Source organism: Pleurodeles waltl, chromosome 6, assembly GCF_031143425.1.
Source record: "Pleurodeles waltl isolate 20211129_DDA chromosome 6, aPleWal1.hap1.20221129, whole genome shotgun sequence".
Lineage (NCBI taxonomy): Eukaryota > Metazoa > Chordata > Amphibia > Caudata > Salamandridae > Pleurodeles > Pleurodeles waltl.
Genome location: NC_090445.1, coordinates 325,894,320 through 325,919,607, shown reverse-complemented (window position 1 = coordinate 325,919,607; position 25,288 = coordinate 325,894,320). Strand labels below are relative to the sequence as shown.

The 25,288-nt window shown below is 47.0% G+C and overlaps 1 protein-coding gene across 1 annotated transcript in view; it reads right to left on the bottom strand.

The window, feature by feature from the left end:
- IPO4 (importin 4) overlaps positions 1-25,288 on the bottom strand; it is a 1,872,953-nt gene that overhangs the window by 1,651,407 nt on the left and 196,258 nt on the right. Inside the window, exon 5 of the mRNA XM_069238173.1 lies at positions 4,237-4,366. Coding sequence (XP_069094274.1) covers positions 4,237-4,366 — 130 coding nt within the window. The remainder of the gene's footprint in view (positions 1-4,236; positions 4,367-25,288) is intronic.

Sequence of the window (25,288 nt, the reverse complement as noted above, 5' to 3'; positions counted from 1 at the left end):
GGAATGGTACATCCATCAAGGGGTAACACTAGAGGAGATGACAAAAGGGAAGCAATGCATATATGCTGCTTCCACCAAGATGTATAGGCAAAATCTGCAAGAAGCAGGAACCTTAACGCTGGAAGGGAAAGCAACTCAAATGCTAGAATGGATCTCTCCAGGAACACCAAAGGGGGTCGGGGGGAATCTGCGGAGAGACAAAACAGAACTGTGAGACACCTAGAGCCAGACAATAGAAGACATGGCACACATGCCTAGAGACATAACAAATAGAGAAATAGAAGGAAAAGATTTGTGCAACAACAATACAGGAGTAAAAGAAAAGAGGGGAGAGAGAGTGCATTGCTCAAGAAAGAAAAGCCAGCCAAAGATGAAAATCAATCCTAGTGCACTAAAGTAAAAATAGGTTGGTAGAACCACCTGCTCATGGTAACCAACAGAAACCTTGCCGTACATGAAAAAAACACAAGGCAGACAAATACCACACGAAGAGATGCAAATCCCAGAAAGGGCATAAGCAATAGCAATGACAAACCAACTAACAAAACAAAAAACGTTGAAGGAAGAAGTGAAGAAAAAGTGGCATAAACACGGAGAAACAGCGTAGAAGAAAGTGATCCAAAATGTGGACCAAATACTGAAATATTATAAAAAAATAAGAGGTATAGGAGATTTTCCCGGACAGAGCGTGCTTCGGACACCAGACATGCATAAGTTTGCAAGGTCAAATGTGACTGACCATACCCATAGATAACAGTCCAAAACACAAAAACAATATTGGAAAGGAATATGAAAACCTTCATGCCGCTGAGATAGCAAGGATGAAGCAATGCTAGGAGTGGAATCATACACGTACAATCCCTCCATGAAGCGGTCAAAAGATGACCAAGGACATCCCAGGAAGGAAAAGAAACCCTCTAATTAGATGGGAACCTAAGGACAGGAACCCACACACAATTGGATGATGCCGAAAATTACCAGAGCAGGGCTGGGGGAAAACAATGAGCAGGCACATTAACAGTATAAAAGGAATAAACAACTGTCAAACCAATGGCTAAATGCAACTGTTGTCCTGGCCATTGTATATTCATGATCACTAGATAGTTCCACGGAACAGTGGTACCATGCCCGACAGAAGCAAGTACATACTCATATGGAAAATCTTCATATAGATATAGAATATATACATGCATATAGATAGAAAGAAATTGACTACCTCCATGACCACACCATAAGGTCAGAAGGAGAACGAAAATGGCCAGGAAGAAGATAGTAAGATGAATGTGAATAAGAGAAAACAAATCAAAGGGTAGAAAGTAGGGCCCTATAAGGGTGACAGATTATGCTCCCAACTTGGAGCAGACAAAAGCCAGAAGAGAGGTTTCTGGAGTAGAAAAGGTACCCACAAGACCAACGAAAAGTAGACCATGGAAAAGGGGGCAGAAAATAATCTCCAATTGTAACAATGGAAAAGGACACGTGTAAAAAAAAAAAAAAAAAAAAAAATTGCAGTAGAGTCCTTATTGGCACAAGGAACTATACTACTCCCACAGGAGCATTGAGCAAGTTCCCAGTAGGGAACAAGTAAGTATGAGAGAAGGGCTAAAAGTGTACACCAACTGCTCTGAAGAGCTGGGCCTGAAAACGACTACTCATGGAGAGCACTAATCTTTTAGGCGAACCACCTATCAGCAGAGTACAACAGAAAGCCCCTTGTGTAGATGAATGAGACCCAGACCGGGTCCAAAAAAGTAATGAAAACTGTTCACCAAAGTGGTAAGAAGAAACGGAACACCTGCAACACAGGCGTACCACCTTTAGTATTAGAACATATGAAGAAACGAGCCTGCGAGGAGCAGGAACACCACACTGGGTGTCACATGACAACAAGAACACACCACTGCAATGGCGATAAAAAAAAAAAACTAACGGGGAAAAATAAAACTGCCCCTGAACAAGGAACCAAGCCAGAAAAAGGCTGAATCGGCATGCGCACTAAAAAGGGAGTTGCAATCAAATGGCATATCAAGCAAAGAAGCCGGCAAAGCTTCTGAGCAACTGCAAGAACGTAACCATTCCCTTCTTCGTACCGCTACCGAAGAAGCCATAATCCTTCCAACAGAATCCGTGGTATCCATAACACATCTAACAGTAAGCTTAGCAGCCTGCTGACCATCCCATACAAAGGGTGTTAGAGCATTCCTAGCCTCGTCAGGCAGAGAAGGCAGAATGCGCTCCACGGAGTCCCACAAAACATGGGAGAAGCGAGCAAGGACACAAGAAATATTGGTTGAATGCAAAGCAAAACTAGATGAGATGAAAATCCTCCTACCAGAAGCGCCCAGCTGTCTGGCTTCTTGCACTGGCGGGACAGGAGGAATCTGTATAAAACTGTGTGTAGCCGAAGCAGTTTGCACCAAAAAACTGAGAAGTTGGATGCCATCAGAGGCATGACGGTCCTACGGGCTGGCCTTCTCTACGTGAGATAGAGTGCTCCACAGGGGGGCCAGAAACTGATTGGGTCCAAACTCCCAAGAGGATATCATAAATAGGCTCACAAAAAGGAAGTAACGGCTCCACCAAAGACTGGTCATGATGTAAGACATCAAGCAAAGGATCCATGGATATTTGCACAGCAGGAAGCTGTACATGGAATGCTTCTGATACATGATGAAACAAACCCAGGAGATGATAGGAGGCTCGAAGCCGGCGAGGAGTCAAGACTACTCGCATTGGCCAAGTCAAGTAACCAATCTGATTGATGAAGTGGATTGGTTCTGGAATTTGGAGGCTGAGAATGAAAACCAGGCCCTTCCGATGGAACAACAATTGGGTGAGCTTCAGAAAACACCAATTGAGGAATATTCGACTCCAACGGCACCGTTCCCGGCGTCCGAAACCGTAGCTACAACAATGGGAGCGTCGAGCGAAGTCGCAGGCGCCACACCGCTGAAGTTGGCACCGGAAGGGAGGAGACAAGCATAGACGATGGATGCCGTGGGAGGCTGTGCATCAGTGCCAATCTGACTCCGGAGAGGCCCAACAGGCACCGAAAACAAAGCCGCCGATGAGGAACCCGCCATGGCACCTGCCACCTCCTTAGGGCCCGGAGGTCATGCAGAGAGAGGGGTAGGCCCAAAACAGCATGCAAGGAAGACTAATAGTCCTGCATCTGGGCCAGAGTCGCCCCGGCACCTGGATAAGGCGGGAGGCATGGGGTCTGCACAGACTCGTCCTAAGAAGATCTGGAGGTACCGCACAGGTCGGTGAAGCTGGAGGAGGAACTTCGACTGTGGGCAACGCTTACCTTGAGATGTCACCGGAAGCATTGAAAGAGCCATACGCAAGCGACTCCTAGAATGGTCTCTGGGATGAACTGTAGACAATTAAGGACTACGATGCCTATGACAGTCCTGTGAAGACTGCGAAACCTGCACGGCCAGGAGCTTCATCCGCTGCTCTTGCAATGTTTTGTGTCTCAACAATTGGCAGGCTTGTAATCAGTATTGTGGTGGGGGCCTAAGCACCACATACAAACAGATTGGGGGTCCGTGACCGAAATTTATTGAGCACAGGACCCACAAGACAAAGCCAGTAGGCATGAACATTCTACCAATGACAAAAAAAAAAAACACTGAAAAGGAAGGCCAAAAAATGGCCAGAGGAAACCGCTTCTCCAGATCTGCGTTGCTGCGCTTAAAAGAAGAAACTGACGTCAGCGAGTCGGGAGAGAAATTGTATCGATGGCATTGATACCGAGTCGCACAACGCCCTCTAATGTCGTGCAGAGGTACTGCTGAAGAAAAATTTCCGGATCCAGTCTGGCACCTGGGGAGAATTCTAAGGTAAGGAATCTGCAGGAAGCTGTCTCTATCAGATTTGCCTAATAGGAAATTAGTTTTAAAATCAAAAAATAAATGCAACATTTTTTCTTTTACTTATAAATCATTTGAAATGATGGTGTTCCGGGGTTCGCAAAAGTACAGACATTTTCTGCTGATTTTTGAGTAAATCATGAGAGAACTGATGACTCAAGTCTTTTGTCCAAATAACATTTCCAGACTCAAATGATACTGATTGCATGTATTGATCTTTCTGCTGCTGTTCTTAGCTGTTAGCCAGAAAAAACTTGTTGGCAAGTTGAAACAATGATGGGATTAAATGCAGATCTACTTTGAAAATAACAATGTACTATAAAAATGTGAGGTGTACGTATGATGTCAGAAATCATATTACCTGTCTCTGTTCCGGCACATTACTTTGTGATGTCTGTTGCATGTACTGGAATATCTGAGGCCATTTATCCAGAGTCTCATTTTTCAACATGACTGATGCGAGCTGAGCTAGAGCATGACGGACCTTGTGCCTAGAGTGAAAGAAAAGTGGGCCCAACAGGAAGGTCAAGGAAGAATGCAGTAACCAGTAAACTTTCCATATTTTTATTTGGAAACCTAATTAAAGGTCAAATACACATAACACTGCCACATTTCTAGTCAATATCAACAAAACATAGATTAAAACATCATTAGCAACTATCCAATGACAGGACAGATTATGCATGTGAGAAAGAAATTGGGTTATTGGCAGAGGAGGAGTGTGCCCTTCTCAAGTAAGAACCACAATCTCATTATGGGTGAAACACGCAGTAATCAAATTAACCTGTGCTTAACACTCCGGTAGCTTGGCACAAAGCAGTCAGGCTGATCTTAAAGGCAACATGTAAAATATTTATGCAGCACACAAACAGTAGTGAAGTGAAAACACAACACAAGAAAGATTCCACACCAATGGAGAACAATAGAGTAAAATGTATTAGAATATTTTACCTCAAAATGACAAAAAAACAATTAGAAAAACCGAAGATATACATTTTGAAAAATGTAGATAGAAATAGTGCCTAGAAGCACAAAACACTAACTGTGGTTATCTGATCATGACAGACTAGGACCAAGTCACAAGTTCAGGCCGAGTGCAATGGAGCGAGGCCAGATGCAGGGACCAAGTCAGGCCTGTTGAGAACTGTACTGTATGTTCCTGATGTCGGGTGTTATGCCACGTAGCAGTGGTTCCGAGGAGCAATGTGATGTCATGTGTCGAGCTACATTGCACTGTGTCAGCTCTGATGAGGAGCTTTGCGGGCTATGCGAGGAGTACTGCGTCAAGCTGTGCTGTGTCTGAATCAGGGCTACGATGTGAGATTCTGCATTGAGTTGCATTGGATTAATGAGGACCTGAGAGGGCTGCCTTGGGTTGCGTCGAGCTACGCTGGTTCTGATGGGGGCCACAGTTGGGCTGGCAAAGCACTTCTATCCCCACTTCCAAAGGTCAAGGACTGGGGAGGAACCACTTAGGGGTTAGAACTCCAAGTAGGCAGAGTCCAGGTGCAGGGTTCATGGGTGCTTGAGTCCCTGGAGTCACTCTAGTGGTCCTGCACTCAACGTGCAGGCCCACTCCTCCTTTCTCAAGCAGCAGATCAGTCCTTAATGCAGGCAGAGAAGCAGGGCAGCAGAGCTGCTGAGCAGTCCTTCTTGCAGCAGGCAAGTCCTCCTTCTGAGTCTTCCACACTTCCAGAAGTGATCCTAAGAGTTAGATCTGAGGGTCCCATTTTTATACCCAGTGCCCCCTTTAAAGTAGGGGGAAGCTTCTGGAAATTTCCCCCATACAGGTGTCTGGAATTTCCTGCTTCCCTACCCTGGTCCTAGTCTGTATGGGGCACAACTATATAGTGTGAAATCCTTTTTGAGGGTGCTGGGCCAGTGCCTTTGAAGTGAGAAGTGTGGTAGGTGACAGCTCCATCCCCCTCATTAAACTGTGATGGCCCATCCGGCCAACATCCACACCCTCTATTATGATACTGTCTGGGAGGGGTACATGAAGGCCAACTACACCTAGGCATGTTACTTAGAAACAGGCTGCAGGCATCAAATGTTTAAGACAAGAAAAGTACAACTTTACAAAACTAGAATTTTCAGAAATGTAACTTTTAATCCAACTTTACAATTAAAGAAAGTTTTGAATTACAATGCCTCAGACACCAAACGCAACTTCCATACATACTCCCAATCAAGAGTTATTTATTAAATGTAATAATAAGGTAATTCAGTGTTACACTGTGGGAGAGATAGGCCTTGCAGTAGTGAAAAACACATTTGAGAGTTTTTTTACTACCATGACATGTAAAGCTTAAAAGTCTATGTCCAACGTTTTAAATATAATGCATCCTGACTACGGGCTGTGCAGGGCTTAACCTAGAGGTGAATTTCATGTATTAAAAAGGAAGGTTTAGGCCTTTCAAAAGGTGTATTTGGCAAGGTTCAAGTGGCAGTTTACAACTGCACACACAGGCTCCAATGGCAGTTCTGAGACATGTGTAAAAGCCTACTTAAATGGGTAGCACAATTAGTACTACAGATCCACAAGTAGCATTTAAATCACAGGTCTTGGTTACATGCGACTTCCGAGTAAATTAAATGTGCCCGTCAGTTAAAAAACAATTTTACCATGATCAAAGGAGAGAGCAACCACACTTTAGCACTGGTTAGTAGTGGAAAAGTTCACAGTCCTAAAAGCCAACAAAAATTATCAAAGAAAACATGAGGGTAAAGGCAACAAATTTCGGGCTGACCCTGCAGACATGGCCAGGTCCAACAATGCATCTTCAGAGAAGTAGACGATTAGTGGTAGAGGTTCAGCCAGTGTAGGGAACCATTATGGCGTACAGTGCAGACGTGTAGGACCTTAGCATCAGCAAATACGTACCTCATTCCTTGACAATCACTGTGTCTCAGGACACTGCAAGAGAGGTACTGGCACAGAAAATGGACTGCATACCAACACCTGCCCTGGAGATACGGAACCCGCAGTGTTATTCAGATTGGATGCCAAGCTAATGAGTCTGCACATCAGTGGGCACAGTTACCCATTTCACATAGTGAGTACAGGTTCATAAGAAATAGAACTGACTGGCAGCTTACAGGAAGCAGCATGTAGGAATTTGGCTCTGTATATACTAGCTCAAAGTGCGAGAGAGTGTGCACAGAGTCCAAGGGTTCCCCTTAGAGGTTGATAGTGGCAAAATCAGATAATAATAATGCTCTATTTCTGGTAGTGTGGTCGAGCAGTAGGCTTATTAGAGGGTAGTGTTAAGAATTTGTCGTACAAACACAGGCAATAAATGAGAACACACACTCAAAGACTTAACTCCAGGCCAATAGATTTCTATATATTAATTTATTTTAGAACCACAAGATTCAAAATTCAGGTAAGTACATAAATTGTAAGGTACTTGGCATAGGTAAATATGAAACATTGAAATAAAACAGTCATGTACACAGTTTTGGCAAAAATGGCAATAAGCTATTTTAAAAGTGGACAGTGCCACAATCAACAGTACCTGGGGGAGGTAAGGAATAGTTAGTTTTTCAGGTAAGTAAAGCACTTACAAGTTCAGTCTCTGGGGTATAAGCAGCCCACTGGTGGGGATTCAAGTCAACCCCAAACACCCAGCACCAGCAACACAGGTCAGGTGCAAAGGTCAAAGTAGGGCCCAAATATCAGATAAGTACCTGCACTTTCTGGGAGAAGACCAGGGTTTTTTTGTAGAGCTGGGGTGGGGAAGGGGTGGTGCACACAAATGGCACACAAAATACACCTTCAGCGGCAAAGGGCCGACTGGGTGCAGTGTGCAAAGTAGGTGTCGGAATTAGCTTTTTAAGCAATGGAGAGACCTGGGAGTCACTCTGGCGATGCGGGCAGGGCACAGGGGGTCTTCTCGGGCCAACCACTGACTGGGCAAGGATGAGGGCATCCTGCTGGACACTCCTGCACAACAAGTTGGTTTCTCTCGTGCCTGGGGGCTGCGAGTGCAGTGCTTTTTCCAGGCGTCGGATTCTTTGTTACCGGGCTTTCGCGGTCAGGGGGAGCCTATGGATTCTCTCTGCAGGTGTCGCTGTGGGGGTGCAGGGAGGTCGACTGAGGGTGTCCACGTCTTTGGAGTCGCCTGGGAGTCCTCTCTGCAGTATAGGTTCTTCTGGACATGAGGTGGGGGCGTCAGGTACAGAGTGTTGGGGACTCACGCTTCCGGAGTGAGGCTGAAGTCCCTTTAAAGATGGTTTCTTTGTTGCTGTTTGGACAGAGCCGCTGTCCACTGGAGTTTCTTGGTCCTTTGGTTGCAGGGCAGTCCTCAGAGGTCGCTGGTCCTGCTGGATGCGTCGCTGTGCAGGTTCTTTGAGTCTGGAGACAGGCCGGTAGGGCTGGGGCCAAGTCAGTTGTCTCCGTCGTCTCTGCGGGGCTTTCAGGTCAGCAGTCCTACTTGTTGTTGTAGGTCATCAGGAATCTGGTTTCCTGGGTTCAGGGTGACCCCTAACTATTCAATTTAGGGGGGTGTTTAGGTCAGGGGGCAGTAGCCAATGGCTAATGTCCTTGAGTGTGTCTACACCCTCTTTGTGCCTCCTCCCTGTGGGGAGGGGGGCACATCCCTAATACTATCGGGGGGAATCCTCCAAACCAAGATGGAGGATTTCCTAAGGCAGAGTCACCTCGGCTCAGGACATCTAGGGGCTGTCCGGGCTGCAGGGTGACTCCTCCTTGTTTTTCTTATTATATCCTCCAGACTTGCCGCCAAAAGTGGGGGCTGTGTCCGGGGGGGCCTGCATCTGCACTAGCTGGAGTGCCCTGGGGCGCTGTAACACCAGGCGTGGGCGTTCGAGGCTCATCGCCAGGTGTTACAGTTCCTGCAGGGGGAGGTGTCAAGCACCTCCACCCAGTGCAGGCTTTTTTCCTGGCCAAAGAGTGCACAAAGGCACTCACTCCCACCTGGCCAGAAACCTGTCTGGATGTGGCAGGCTGGCAGAAACTGGTCAGCCTAGCACTAGTAGTTGGACTGGTATTCAGGGGGCATCTCTAAGATGCCCTCTGGGTGCATTTCTCAATAAATCCCACACTGGCATCAGTGTGGATTCATTGTGCTGAGAAGTTTGATACCAACCTTCCTAGTATTCAGTGTAGGCATTATGGAACTGTGGAGTTCGTGTCTGACAAACTCCCAGACTATATATTCTTCATGGTTGCCCTGCGCTTACAATGTCTAAGAATTGCTTAGACACTGAAGGGGCATAGTGCTCATGCAGCTGTGCCCTCACCTGTGGTATAGCGCACCCTGCCTTAGGGCTGTAAGGCCTTTTAGAGGGGTGATGGGCATGGCACTCTGAGGGGAGTGCCATATCGACTTAGTCTTTCTCCCCACCAGCACACACAAGCTGTGAGGCAGTGGGCATGTGCTGCGTGAGATATCCCCAGGGTGGCATAATACATGCTGCAGCCCTTAGAGACCTTCCCTGGCCACAGGGCACTTGGTACCAGGGGTACCATTTACAAGAGACTTATCTGTGTGCCAGGGCTATGCCACTTGCAGAGACAAAGGAACAGTTTAAGGACAGAACACTGGTACTGGGGCCTGGTTAGCAGGGTCCCAGCACACTTTCATTCATAACTAGAATCAACACAAGACAAAAAGGTAGGGGTAACCATGCCAACAGTGGCATTTTCCTAAAGCCACCTACAAGGCATCCCTCAGCAACTACCACAAACAAGGCAGGAAAAAGAGCAGCAATCACTGCCCGCACTAACAGAGCAGCCAACCACATGAAAAAAAAAATCCAGAATCATCAAATAATTCTTTAACCTGATAACCTCAGAGACCACTATTTACCCATCCCAAGAACTCTGCGACACCCTCTCAGACTATTTCCACAGCAAGATCACCTCCATACAAAATAATTTCTACCCCCAACCCTCTGCCTCCAGCCTAGACAACTTCTGTCAAGTTTCAAACACCAGCTGCAATATAACCTCCTGGTCCTCTATTACCACAGAGACCCCTGCAGCCATCATGTCACCATCCACTTAGGGGCACCAACTGTAGGAAAGTACCCTCTTTTTGGCATAGTTACCCCCACTTCTTGCCTGCTGTCAGTATGCTTTGACTGTTTTCACTGGGATCCTGCTATCCAGGTCACATGTGATTGTGCTTTCTCCCTCTAACTTTGGTTGCCTAGGACTTTTCACACCCCACAATTGGCATACTGGTGCCCTCTTATATTCAGTATTATATGGTACTTGGGTACCCAGGGCATTGGGGCACCAGGGGTTCCCCATGGGCTAAAGCACGTATAGTGCCAACCATGGGAGCCCATGCAAAATGGGTCTGCAGGCCTGCCATTGCAGTCTGCGTGAAAGGGTGCATGCACCCTTTGACAACAGGTCATTGCACCAGGTCACTAAGTCACTCCTATGGTAGGCCCTCCTAGCCCAGAGGACAGTGTGCAGTAACTGTGTGTGAGGGCTCCCCTGCATGAGCATAGGTGCCCCTACAAACTCCTGCTCCATTGCACTGGACTTCGTAAGCGCTAGGAAGCCATTTTACCCACGTACTGGAAACAGGTCACTACCTATGTCCAGTTACATAATAGTAACTTGGAGCCTGGGCATGTTTGGTATCAAACATGTCAGAATCATACCCCAATACTGTCACCAGTATTGGTTGTAGGATTCCATGCACTCTAGGGGCTTCTTAGAGGACCACCCCCCCAAATATTGTTCCCACTAGTTTTTCAGGGTTTGCTAGCAGCCAGCGCTGCTGCCACCCTCCAGACATGTTTCTGCCCTCCTGCTGCTTGACCAACTCAAGCAGGGGATAGCACAACAAAGGATTTTCTATTGGAGAGGGAGGTAACACTCTCTGCCCTTGGAAATAGGTGTGACTTGGCTTGGGAGGGTAGTCTCCCCAAGCCAACGGTATGCTTTGAAGGGCACATTTAGTGCCCTCCTTGCATAAACCGGTTTGCACCAGTCTAGGGTCCCCTGGTCCCTGCTCTGGACAAATGAAAGGGGAGTGACCACTCCCTGTCCAACACCACCCCAGGGGTGGTGCCCAGACCTCCTCCAGGTGGCCAGTCAGTTCTGCCATATTGAATCCAGGATGTGAACAGGGCCCTGGGAGCATCTGAGTGGCCAGGTCAGGTCAGGTAGGTGCGGGGATGTGGAATTCCTATCACCCAACACCCAGGATATATTGTTTGGGGTCATGGGCAACACATTTTCATGTTTATTTTTTCCTTAGGACAAGTAGGCCAAACCCCCTGCAGCACAAACCCTTTGGCTGCCAGTTTAGAAAGAAGGGAACTGTCTGCAGTTGAGGTAATATGTATGTCCATATGTTAATGTTGTTCAAACTTGTATTTATGGTTCATTAATGAAAAACCTTCATAATTAGGGTGAGCGCTGTAAATAAACATTTTACGGTCACAATGCACTACGGATAGTTCCAGTAAAACAAAAAAAAAAAAAGTTTAAAAAAATGTGTACATACGTTTGAAAAGTTTAACTATATAAGGCTAAGTATAATGCTCCCAGAATACGCTCTGATTAGTTGCAAATGTTTGCAGAAGCTTGTAAGCAAGAGTGATGACTATTTGCTTTCAAAATAAAATGTTCAGAAAATAGTGCAAGTAGGAAAAAAAAAGTTTCACTACTTTGAACTTTTAGGTGCTATTTCTTTGAAGCGTCATTTAGTAAAATGTGCTGATCCATGCTAGTATTTCCAAAAAATATTCCTAATGGAAAATCAGTTTAACCATTTTCAACAAGAATGTGGGAAGCATGAAAATAAACAAGCACTGGCAAAAAACGACAGATCCAACATTTTTTTGTGAGGCTTGATTTAGTCAATGTGTTTCTTGTTTTGACATGGCTTTTGTAACCCTTTGTTATTGTGGGAGCTGCTAGGCCCTCACTATTGAAACAAACATTGGCAAAAATCCAAAAATGTTTTATGGTCTCAAAAAGCACACATTGCCACCAGTGGCGTAAGAAAGGCACCTGCGCTGAGGGGGTCTGGAGAGGGGAGGGGGTGCCTACATGTTCTTTGAATAGGGGGTGCGGGGCACCTCCAGTTTCATTACGCCAGTGATTGCCACAGTAGTCCATGGCACTGAACAAAACTACTTTGTGTGCCGATATGCTCCTTGTGGAAAAGCAGAATGCGATCACTCACAGTAAAGCTAGCCGATAGTTAGAGAGAGATATAGAAGTTTAATAAAAACAAAATGTCTTTAACGCCATACCTAATTATGGACCCAATTCTTAAATAAAGTCACAAAAGTGCACCCATGGTATACATCTTTGAATTAGAGGCTTTCATGAATTCAGAAGAACTTACAGAAATAGATCAGGAAATCGTACTCCTACAAAATATTTGTTAACTGTATTTTATCATGAGTAAATATGCATGTGTAGATTTGCTCATGTGAAAATATATTGAGTGTTTACAAATTCACTTTCCCTCCAGCCACTTTTTTTTTCCAACACTGGAAGAACTTCTACTGTTGTTAGGAGTAAATTTCCAACCTTTCTCATAATGGGATGAAATTAGAGAAGAGCTGGTGAAAATCCTTAAAACATGCAAGTTAGTAGGTTTACAAACTCAATGGCAATCCAGCCCTGAAACTATTGCTTACTGCCTCCTCCAACCCCAGGTATGTAGATCTGCAGACAAGTAGAATTTTTTGGAGGACAAATAGATTTAAGAAGCAACCTGTCCCATGGGCAAGTAGATATTTTATTAAATTCCACACCCCTGTAGGTGATGTCATAGCCCCCTCTTGGAAGGTGATCACCATGCAGATGACCAAACCCCCTTTTAGGGCTATTTAGTGTCTCCCTCTTGGGTGCGTTCTCAGATTCGACATGCAAGATTCGAGCAGGACTCCTCTGCATCGTTTACTTCGTCTTCTGGTCACTGGGACTGCAACTAGACCCTCCACGAACCGACAATCTGCAACTTCAGTAATGACTCCGCTCTGCAACATTGTTTCTCGGGCTCCTTACAGCAAAAGCAAAACATCTCCCCGGCTGTGCATCCTCTGAGGGTGATAAGTCTTCAGCCTGCACAAGAGGTAGGAAGGAATCTCCCTTGGAGTGAAGGTCACTCCCCTGCATGTGCAGGCACCAACGTCAGCAACGACCGGCTGCATGGATCTGCTCTCATACTAAGCTGTTTGGATCCTGCATCCCGGGTGGTGGTACAGAGTAGTCCTCTTGGTCCTCTCTACCAGCTGTCTAACTTGGGAGACGGTAAGCCCTTGCAGGACAGTACCCATGTGCACCATGACTCTTGCGGCTACCAAGGCTTGTTTGCTCCTCCTCCAAGGGATCTTCAGACTTTGTGTAGCCCCGGCCTCTAGCACTCCTTCCTGCAAAGCACAGTCTCCTGTCTGCTCCTCCAGCAACGTGGGACTCCTTTTCAGGTGTGCTGTGTGAGCCTCACTGTGACTCATGTGACTCATGTGCCTGCTGCCAGTAGGGTCCCTGTGGGGGCTGCCTCTTCTTCTTGTGACTCTCTCAGCTGCTGAGGGTCATCCCAGACTCTCCTCCTTGGGTCGAGTCACCTGAACCTTCCCGGTCCTCTTCAGCCTTGCAAACCATCTTCTCCGTCTATTGCATTTGCCAAGGCTTCTTCGTTGTTTTCCAGCACCAATGACCGACTGCAACTCAACCGCCGAAGTGGGACATCACTTGCATCACTCCTGGAACGCCACTTCATCTCCGGTGCTGCATTGCTGACCTTCTTCATCGACCACTGACCTGGTCCTGCATCCACAGAAGGGTGGGTAGTGGCTCCAAATGGAACTGGACTTGCCGGTCCTCTTCTGTCAGAATCCACCTTTGGGTTATTCAAGTCTTGATTAGGTTATGCATCATCCTTTTCCAAAGTCCTCCTGTTAGTTTTGGGGAAAGCCAGGTACATACCTCCACTCTCCTAGTCACTTGGGGGGGGGGGGGGGGGGGGGGGGGGGTAACTGGCACTCACCTCTTGGGGTTCCTAGTTCCCCCAGCTCCCTGCTACTGATTCCACTTCCTTGGGTGGGGGACTGCCTTTCACATTCCACTTTTTTGTGTGTGTATGGTCTGGCCCTCCCCTAGGGCCCTCACTATTTGCTACTGCTTTTGCCAATGCTTATTGCTTTATATGCTATTTAATGACTGCTAATGTGTATATAATAGTGTGTTTACTTACCTCCAGTTGGGGGGATTGCCTATTCAGTATTCTAGTTTTTGCGTTACTATAATAACATACCTTCATTTTTCTAACACTGTGTGGTTCTTTTATGTGCGATAGTGCTGTGTGACTATAGTGGTACTGCATAAGCTTTGCATGTCTCCTAGGTAAGTGTTGGCTGCTCGTTCACAGCTACCTCTGGAGACCTCTGGCTTCCTAGACATTGCCTACACTTCACTAATAGGGGATACCTGGACCTGGTATGGGGTGATAACACCATAAGTGTCCAACACACACCAGGCCAGCTTCCTACATCAACCAACCCCTGCCCCCACTGGCTTTTCAACCTTGGAGCCAACACTATTATCATTGAACTAACCCACATCTTCAACACTTCCATTTCCATGTCAACTTTCCCGGACGAATGGAAGCACACAGCGGCCAAACCCCTCCTAAAGAAACCCTCTGCGATCCCAGTGACCTCAAAAACTACAGACTGATCTCTCTGCTCCCCTTACCGGCCAAAGTGCTCAAGAAAGCCATTAACTAACAGATCACCAACTACCTCGAACAAAACCTTCTCATAACCTTACAATCAGCACTCCAGGCCAACCACAGCATGGAGGCTGTGCTGACTGCTGCCACGGATGATATCAGGTCCCTCCTCGAAAGAGGAGAGTCGGCAGCTCTGATCCTTCTGGACCTCTCCGCAGCATTCAAATCAGTCTCCCTCCACGTTCTCCTCAACAGACCCCACAACATACGCATTCAACAAAACACCCTTAAGTGGGTCGCCTTCTTTCTTCTTAGGCCGCACACAGTGCATCTGCCTTCCTCCCTTCATTTCTACATCCAAGATTATCACCTGCAGCGGACCCAAATGAACCTCCCTCAGCCCAACTCTGTTCAACATCTACGTGACCACCCTCACAGACATTGTGAGGTCCTACAGGCTCAGTATAGTCTCCTATGCCAAGGACACTCAACTAATCATCTCACTCACCAAGAATTCCCACAACGCCAAAGCCAACTTCTGCAAAGCCATGGCCAACGTAGCAACATAGATGAAAAACAGTTGCCTCAAACTAAACACCGACAAAATGGAAGTCCTGATCTTCTAGCAGAACACCTCCATATGGGACCACAGCTGGGAGACAGCAGAACTCAGACCAATGCCCTCTCCATCAGACCACGCACGGAACCTCAGCATCATCCTCAACTGCCAACTATCCATGAATCAACAAGTAAACTCAGTCGCCTCCTCCTGCTTTTACATCCTCTGTATGCTCTGCTGGATCTTTAAATGGATCACTACTGACACCAGCAGTCATGCACGCCCTGGTCACAAGCCACCTCGACTATGGCAACCCTCTCTACGCCGGAGTGTCCTCCTAGCTGGTGATAAGACTCTACAGAACACCGCAGCCAGACTCATCCTCAACCTCCCCAAGTGCTCAAGCCTCAACCCACACCTAAGGAACCTCCACTGGTTCCCTGTCCATAAGATGCCAATTCAAAATCCTCACACTTGCATAGAAGGCTCTCCACAACCTGAGGCCGTCCTACATCAAGCATCGACTGAGCTTCCACATCCCAGCAAGACAACTACGATCCGCCTCACTAAAGCTCGCGCACACACCCGCATTCACTGCAGCCATAGCGGAGGCCGCTCTTTCTCATACACGGAAGCCAAGTCCTGGAACAGCCTGACCCTCCACCTCTGAAATAGCTCCCTTTCAATCGGACTTCAAGAGGTGGTTTTTTGACTGAAACACAGCACCGTCAGCGCCCAGATGCCCTTAGGGGTGAAGGTGCTGCACTTTACAATTTGTTATGATTGATTGATATTTTTTAATGTAATGCTTTACTTAAATATAATGTTGATTCTTCAATCTTTTATTTAGATGCGTATACCAATCATTTTCTGTTGTAAAAATCAATACTAATACATATGGTGAATCCCCACCTGTCTCTCTTTTCTGAAGACAATGGCTTGTATGCTTGTGTGTGTACAGAAACACATTGGGGGAGTGTGTACAGCAACAAATTGGGAAATAAATTATGCTGAGACCGGAGCACGACAGAAAGTCGAAGGATTAGGGCCTACAAAGAATGGTCCACGTTCCTGGTTTGCATTACCATCCATGGCAACCTTGCTATGCCATAGCTTGGATGTATACAATTTTCAAAAGCAGCCAATGCCAAAATGTTTGCGTCTCCAGTGAGGGGTCCTGGGACTCCTGAGCTCTCGTTTGTGTCAGCAATCCAGGCGGAGCACCCCTAGAGATCACAAAATATCTCCCTATGTACCGAGGCAGACGAGCAGATAAAGGCATACATCAGGAATTAACAGCTATATAGTAAAACACAGAAACAGGATAGTAAAGGCAGAGCAACCTCAGCGTGAATAAACCGGGAACGGGCAATACTGGGTTACCACTAAGGTTGTACACAGAAAAGGCTCAGAACTTCTAACAGCTACAGAAAATGTCAATGCCTCTGTGCAGATTACTCTTACAGATAGTCACCCCGCACGTCCCATTGAAAGGAGGCAGCAGTGGGATTTCTTGGAAAACAGCAATTGCACACTGTTACACATAAAGCCCTTAACACTACATACAAAACAAGACAAAGGATGGGGCAGGATTTGCCTCTTGGAAATCAGGAGCCAACCCCACAGGAAAACACCTACACAGGTGAGGTATAATGGTATACTTACCAGACACAATAGCCCAAGAGGAAAATACAGAGCAAGAGATAGAAAGGAGCCTAAGAACTGAAGCTAATAGTCAGGAGCAGGCTATGTAAAGAAAACTGAAGAACAGGCAAATATACACAGGAATTCTAGGAAACTGAAACAAGAAAGACTAGCTACAAGAGAACTAGAGACTGCAGGAGAAAGAGAACAGAGACTAGGGGCCAGGTCTAAGGCACAGAAGAGAAATTGCAGGCACTAGGTAGAAGTAAAGGAAGAAGTAAGGTGAAAATAATACCAGGAACAGAAGGAACAAACTAGGAAGCAAAGCAGGAACAGGACTGGAAAACAGGCTCAGACTGAAGCAAAGCAGGAACAGGACTGGAAGACAAGCCAACAAGAGGTCTGGTACACAGAGGAACAAACTTCAATGCACGAACAAGGAGGTTCAGGAAATGACAGTTTATAAGCAGTTCAAGGCAGCAGCAAGCCCAGGGCGGAGTCACATGGCTGGGCTGCACAAGAGTGGTCACAGGTGTGTACAATTCCAGTCTCTCAAGTCCTGGAGGTAAGAATCCAGTACAAAGGAACAACAGGAATATTCCTGTAGGAAGCAATGAACAGCAGATTCCTCCTATTACTGACTACTAGGCAGTGCATTATGGGACCTCAAGTCCATGAAGCAAATGAAGGTTTTCAGTAGCACACAATTTCGAAATGGGAAGCAATCAGGATTCAGAAAGGGGCTGTCGATGAGTGCTAATGGTGATTCCTATACTGCAGATGGCTCATGTACAGCGTCCCCCAGATGTGGAATGACAGTCATAACAGTTTGTTGATGTATTGGATCTTGGTAGTCATCACGTTCTGGATGATAACATTGTCCTTCATGAGAGATAGAAAGAAGAGTCTTTAGGGAGAAATGAACTCCTTGAACTTCAGAATGATGAAATGATACGAACACCTTGTTCCAACCAGATACCTTGTACTTTAGGATGTTGCAGGTGAGCTTCCCATCTGGCTAGAGAAGCATTCATGACAATAATTTGAGTAGGTAACTCCTGATGAAAAGGACATTTTCTCAGACGTTTTTGCTTCTTGCACCAGGGCCGTGACTCTAAAGAGTCTGATAAAGGCTGTCATTTCTTCTTTCCAGAAGATGACTCACCTTGAGAGAACTCTTCCTCTGATGTAACTATGTTGGTAGCAAAGCTGATAAGGGGTCTGTTATTGCTGTTGAATGTGATACTGCCAATGAGGAGACTGAACTCTATGTACTGGCAACAGTTGTTTTGCATGTATCATGCTTTGAAGAACTTTCTCCTCTCAAGGCCCACTGCTCTGAGGGTCTCTGCTTCACTCGTCATCTCAACATATAAAAGAGACCCAAAAAGAAGCTCATAGGAGAAAGGGAGATTCCTACTTTTGAGCTGTACTTCATGTCTTAAGGCCATCATGTGTGGCAAAAAGAATCTAGATAGGGAGAAGCTACTTAAGAATTCTGAAGCAGCAATGTCTGCTGAATAAATTGCACCGCTAATGAGTTGGTTGGAAAGTAGAAATCACTCCTGAAGGATTCTCTCAAAATCTTCCCTGTGGATTCCCAGAATGAATGAAATATAGATTACAAATTTCCTCCAATCATAAAAAAAAAACAATGATAGAAAATTATAGCCAGATGACAGAAAACATCAAATTAAATCAAAATCTATTGAAAATTCCACTGAGAGGAGCTTGCAAGAAAACCTAGGGTGTGTTCAAATAGCACTCTCACCTGATCAAGAGGGAGGTAGATACCAGACTATCATTGATAATTGCTGGCACATGGCATGCTGGAATAAGGAAGCTAATAACACAATAAAACAACAGTGCTCATTTTTCATCCTTGGAATTATATGCTGCCTAGCACGATCTTTTCTTCCACTTATTGTAGTTCTGTATTTTCTTTTGAAAAACTGTAGGAAAGTACCCTTTTTTGGCATGGTTACCCCCACGTTTTACCCACTGTCATTGTGTTTTGATGGTGTTCACTGGGATCCTGCTAACCAGGACCCCAGTGACTTTGTCCCTCTAAATTTGGTTGTACCCGATTTTGTACACCTCACAATTGGCATACTGGTGCCCTCATGTAAGCCCCTAGTATAAGGTACCCAGCCCACTGGGGCACCACAGGTTCCCCATGGGCTGCAGTATGTATTATACCACCCATGGGAGCCCATGTAAAATGTGTCTGTAGGCCTGCCATTGCAGCCTGCCTGAAAAGGTGCAAGCACCCTTTCACTACAGGTCACTGTAAGTCACTCCTATTGCAGGCCCTCCTAGACCAAAGGGCAGGGTGATAGTACCTGTGTGAGGGCATGAGCCGAGGTGCCCCCAAAACTAAAGGTCCATTTTCCTGGACTTAGTGAGTGCGGAGAAGCCATTTTCCGTGTGTACTGGACATAGGTCACTACCTATGTCCAGCTACATAATGGTAACTCCAAACCTAGGCACGTTTGGTATCAAACATGTCGGAATCATACCCCACTATTGTTGGCAGTATTGGTTGTATGATTTCATGCACTTTGGGGGCTACTTAGAGGACCCCCAGCTTTGCTCCTACCAGTTTGCAGGGTTTTCACAGGTAGCCCATGCTGCTGCCATCCTACAGAGTGGTCTCTGTCCTCCTGCTGCTTGAACAGCTCAAGCAGGGGAAGGTAGAACAAAGGATTTCCTTTGACAGAGGGAGGCAACACCCTCTCCCTTTGGAAATAGGTGTTAAATGGCTTGGGAGGGGTAGCCTCCCTATGCCACTGCTATGCTTTGAAGGGCACATTTGGTGCCCTCCTTGCATAAACCGGTTTGCACCAGTTTAGGAAACCCCAGTCCTTGTTCTGGTGCGAAACTAGACCAAGGAAAGGTGAGTTACCAGTCACCTGTCCATCATCACCCCAGGGGTGGTGCCCCGAGCTCCTCGAGTTGGCTACTAGACTCTGCCATCTTGAATCCAAGATGGGCAAAGGTCTCTGGGAGCATCTGAGTGGCCAGGTCAGGCAGGTGACGTCACAGCCCCCTCCTGATAGGTCGTCACCCTCCTGGGGTTTCAGGGCTACTTAGGGTCTCCCCCTTGGGTGGGTTCTCAGATTCGACATGCAAGATTCCAGAACGACTCCTCTGCAACATTTACTTCGACCTCGGGCCACAGGAACCCCAACTGGACTTCACAAGAACCTACAATCTGCAGTTCCAGCAACGACTTTGCTCTACAACATTTTATCTCCAGCTCCTTCCAGCAACTGCAGCATTTCCCCAGCTGTGCATCCTCTGAGGGTGACAATTCTTCAGCCTGCACCAAGAAAGAACATCCCTTTGAGTGAAGGGGTCACTCCCCTGCACCCGCAGGTACTAACAGAAATGATTACTGGCTGTGTGGTTCCCCTCTCCTGCAGCTCCACGTGGATCCTGCAACACAGGTGGTGGTCTTGAGTGGTCCCCTCTACCAGCTGCCCAACTCTGAAGGTGGTGAGTCTCTGCCTCCCCTTGCTGGACAGTACTCCTGTGCACCGCGACTCTTGAAGCTACCAAGCCTTGTTCTACCAAGGGATCTTCAGGCTTCATGTAGCCCCAGCCTCCAGCACTGTTCTCTGAGACACGTAGTCTCCTGCCTCCTGCTCCAGCGAGCTGGGACTCCTTTCCAGTTGTGCTGAGTGGGCCTCACTGCGACTCATGTGCCTTCTGCCTGTGAGTTGCCTGTGGGGGCTGCATTCTCCACTCCTTGCTCTCCCCACTGCTAAGGGTCGCCTGGGACTCCCCTCCTTGGGTTGAATCCCCCTTGCACCTTTCTGGTCCCCAGCAGCTCTGCAACTTCTTTTCTGTGACTCTTGCCTTTAGCAAGGCTTAGTGGTGTTTTTTCCACACCAATGATGTACTGCAACTTTTCTTCCAACGTGGGACATAGATTGAATCACTCCTGGAACTCTTTCTCTGATCCTGTGCTGCATAGCTGACTCCTGGTCTTCACTGTCGACCCGCTCCTGCATCTCGAGAAGGGTGGGTAGGGCCTCCTGCCCCAACTGGACACTCCAACTAGAACTGGACTTAGTCCACTTCATTTGCAGGTCCTCCTCTGTCTGGATCCACCTTCTATTTCTTACAGTCTTGCACAGTCCTTTTACAAAGTTTCTTTGTGGGTTTGGGAAAAACAGGGACTTACCTCTTCGTTCCTGGGGAGCACTCTGGTACTTACCTTTTGGGGGTTCCTAGTTCCTCCCGCTCCCCTCTACAGATTCCACTTTCCTAGGTGGGGGCCTGACTTTCACATTCCATTATTTTAGTATATGGTTTGGTCTCCCCCTATGGTCTCTATCGTTTACTGCTACTACACAGTTTTCTATTGCGTTCTATACCCTTTCCTGATTACTAAGGTGTATATAATAGTGTGTTTACTCACCTGCTAGTAGAGCATTGCCTGTACAGTATTTTAGTATTTGTGTCACTAAAATAAAGTACCTTTATTTTTCTAACACTGTTGGTTCTTTCATGTGTAAGTGGTGTGTGACTACAGTAGTATTGCATATCATAGCTTTGCATGTCTCCTATATAAGTCTTGGCTGCTCATTTACAGCTACCTCTAGAGAGCCTGGCTTCCTAGACACTGACTACACCTTACTAATAGGGGATACCTGGACCTGGCTCACCACACACCAGGCCAGCTTCCTACAAAAGAGTTTTATTGATTTTTAACACAGGAGCAAGGAAATGCAGAGAACAATAGCTGTAATACAGTACCATGGTTACACATCAATCTTACATGACTCCATTGTAGTTTCACAATACATTGACTGCCAAGGCCATGTGTAAAAGTACATTGTAGGGAAGTGCCCCTCTTTCTTGGCATGGTTACCCCATTTTCTGCCTGTTGTCAGTGTGTTTGACGGTGTCCACTGGGATCCTGCTAACCAGGTCCCCAGTGGTTATGCTTTCTCCCTTCTAACTTGGTAACTGTACATGTTTCTTCCCACAATTGGCATACTGGTCCCCCCATTTAAGTCCCTAGTATATGGTACCTAGGTTCCCAGGGCAGTGGGGTACCAGGGGATCCCTAAGAGCTGCAGCAGTTATTCTGCCACCCATAGAGAGCCCATGTAAAGGGTTCTGCAGGCATGCCATTGCAGTCTGCGTGAAACAGGTGCATGCACCTGTTTTCACTACAGGTCACTGCATCAGGTCACTATCAGTCACCCCTATGCCAGGCCCTCTCAGCCCAGAAATGGGTGCAGGTAACTGTGTGTGAGGGCACCCATGCACTAGCAGAGGTGCTCCCACAAACTCCGGATCCATTTTCCTGGACTTTGTGAGTGCGGGGACGCCATTTTACGCATGTACTGTACATAGGTCACTACCTATGTCCAGCTACATAATGATAACTCCAAACCAGGGCATGTTTGGTATTAGACATGTCGGAATCATACCCCAATGCTGTTGCAAGTATTTGAAGTATGACTACATGCACTCTGGGGGCTTCCTAGAGGACCCCCAGCAATGCTACCACCAGTCTAACAGAGTTGTCCGGGCAGCCCAAGCTGCTGCCACTCCTCAGACATGTTTCTCCCCTCCCGCTGCTTAATCTGATAAAGTCCAGGACGGCAGAACAAAGGATTTCCTTTGGGAGAGGGAGGTAACACCCTCTCTCTTTGGAAATAGGTGTGACTGGCTTGGGGGGTGGTTGCTCCCCCACGCCACTGGCATGGTTTGAAGGTCACATTTGGTGCCCTCCGTGCATAACCCAGCCCACACCATTTCAGGGACACCCAGTCACTGCTCCGGCAACAAACTGGACAATGGTAAAGGGAGTGACCACTCCCCTGTCCATCACCACCCCAGGAGTGGTGCTCAGAGCTCCTCGAAAGGGTACCTGGGTTCTGCCATCTTGTTTCCAAGGTTGTCGTGGAACTCTAGGAGCACCTGAGTGGCCAGGCCAGGCAGGTGATGTCAGAGCCCCCTCCTGATAGGTGCTTGCCTGGCTAAGTGACCAATCCTCCATTAAGGGCTATTAACGGTTTCTCTCTTGGGTGGGTCCTCCGATTCGGCTTGCAAGACTCCAGAGCAGGATTCTTCTGCAACCTCCATTTCGACTTCTGGCCACTAGAACTGCGACTGGACCCTCCAGGAACAGACAACGCTGCAAACCACGAAGAGGACTGTTCTGCAACTTTGTTTCCACAACTCCTGCCAGCTTTGCAACATTTACCAGGCCGTGCATCCTCAGAAGACAGCAACTCTTCAGCCTGCAGTAGGAGGAGGAATCTCCCTTGGAGTGAAGGAGTCACTCCCTTGCATCCGCAGGCACCTGCTGCACTGACTAGCGGCTGTGTGGATCCCCCCCCCCCATCTTAAGCTGCGTGGATCCTGCATCACGGGTGGTGGGCCGGAGTAGTCCTCTTGGTCCTCTCTGTCACCTGTCCAACTTTGGTGGAGGTAAGCCTTTGCTTTCCCATGCAGCTGCCAAGGCCTGTTTGCATCTCCTCCAAGGGATCTTCAGGCAAGATGTAGCTCTGGTCCCCAACAATTCTTCCTGGCACGCTCAGCCCTCTGTGTGTTTCTCCTGCGGCGGGGAATCCCTTCCTGTCGTGCTGCATGGGCTCCTACTGCAACTTCTGTGTCCTCATCCTGAGGGTGCTTGCTGCCTCCGCTCCTGCGGACTCTCTGCGATGCTGAGGGTACCCTGTGACTCCACCTCCTGGGCCTTGCTGGTCCCCGGCAGCACCACTTTTCCACGAATCACGAGTTTGCCGTTGCCAAGGCTTGTTGGTGAAATTCCTGAACCAACACCCATCTGCAATCTTCATGTCAGCGTGGGGCATCTTCTGCATCCATAAGGAACTCTTCTCCGGCTGCAGTGCTGACCTGTTCTTCCTCATTGTCGACCAACTCCTGCAAGTACAGCTGGGTGGCTAGTAGCTCCTGCTCCTCCTGGACTCCACTATGACTCTTGGACTTGGTCTCTTCTCTCCACAGGTGGTCTTCTCCAGGAATCCACCCACCACTGGTTTCTTGAAGTCTTGACTGGGTGTATTTTCTTCTTTTTCCTCATTTTTGGGGAAATCCAATGATTAACTCCTGCGCTCCTGGTTGCAGGGGGGTGTTGTGTAGCTTACCTCTGTGGTTTTCTAGTACCCCCAGCTCCCGTCTACACATTCCACTTCCATGGTGGGGGTCCTGTTTTCGCATTCCATTTTGTTAGTATATGGTTTGGGCTCCCCCTAGGGTCACTATTGATTATCTACATTTGCACTGTTTTCCAACTTTTTCTATGCCTATTTCGGATTACTAGTGTACTTATTTAGTGTGTTTACTTACCTCCTAAGGAAGTATTGCCTTTTTAGTAATTTTGGTATTTTGTCACTAAATGAAAATGTCACTTACCCAGTGTACATCTGTTCGTGGCATCAGTCGCTGGAGATTCACATGTTCTGCATAGCTCGCCATCTGGTGTTGGGTCGGAGTGTTACAAGTTGTTTTTCTTCGAAGAAGTCTTTCGAGTCACGGGACCGAGTGACTCCTCCTTTTGTCTCCATTGCGCATGTGCGTCGACTCCATCTTCGATTGTTTTCCCCGCAGAGGGTGAGGTAGGAGTTGTGTTGTAGTAATAGTGCCCATGCAATGGAGTGACTAAGTATGTACCTATTTAAGGTTAAAATAATATATATACAAATGTACAAAGTTGAAGCTAACTTCCAAACTGCTACAGGCTCCCGGGGAGGTGGGTGGGCACATGTGAATCTCCAGCGACTGATGCCATGAACAGATGTACACTGGGTAAGTGACATTTTCAGTTCGATGGCATCTGTCGCTGTAGATACACATGTTCTGCATAGACTAGTAAGCAGTTATCTCCCCAAAAGCGGTGGCTCAGCCTGTAGGAATGGAAGTGGTTTGAAATAATGTTCTTAACACGGCTTGACCTACTGTGGCTTGCTGTGCGGATAACACGTCTACACAGTAGTGCTTAGTGAACGTGTGTGACGTAGACCATGTGGCTGCCTTACATATTTCTTGCATTGGGATGTTTCCTAGAAAGGCCATGGTAGCACCTTTTTTTCTGGTTGAGTGTGCCCTTGGTGTAATGGGCAGTTGTCGTTTTGCTTTAAGGTAGCAGATTTGGATGCATTTAACTATCCATCTGGCTATACCTTGTTTTGATATTGGGTTTCCTGCATGAGGTTTTTGAAATGCAATAAATAGTTGTTTAGTCTTTCTGATGTTTTTCGTTCTGTCAATGTAGTACATTAATGCTCTTTTGACATCTAATGTATGTAGTGCCCTCTCAGCTACGGAATCTGGCTGTGGGAAGAACACTGGTAGTTCCACTGTTTGGTTTAGGTGGAACGGTGAAACAACCTTTGGTAAAAATTTTGGATTAGTCCTTAGGACGACTTTATTTTTGTGTAGTTGTATAAAAGGTTCTTGTATTGTAAACGCCTGAATTTCGCTTACTCTTCTTAGAGATGTAATGGCGATGAGAAATGCAACCTTCCAGGTTAGGAACTGTATTTCGC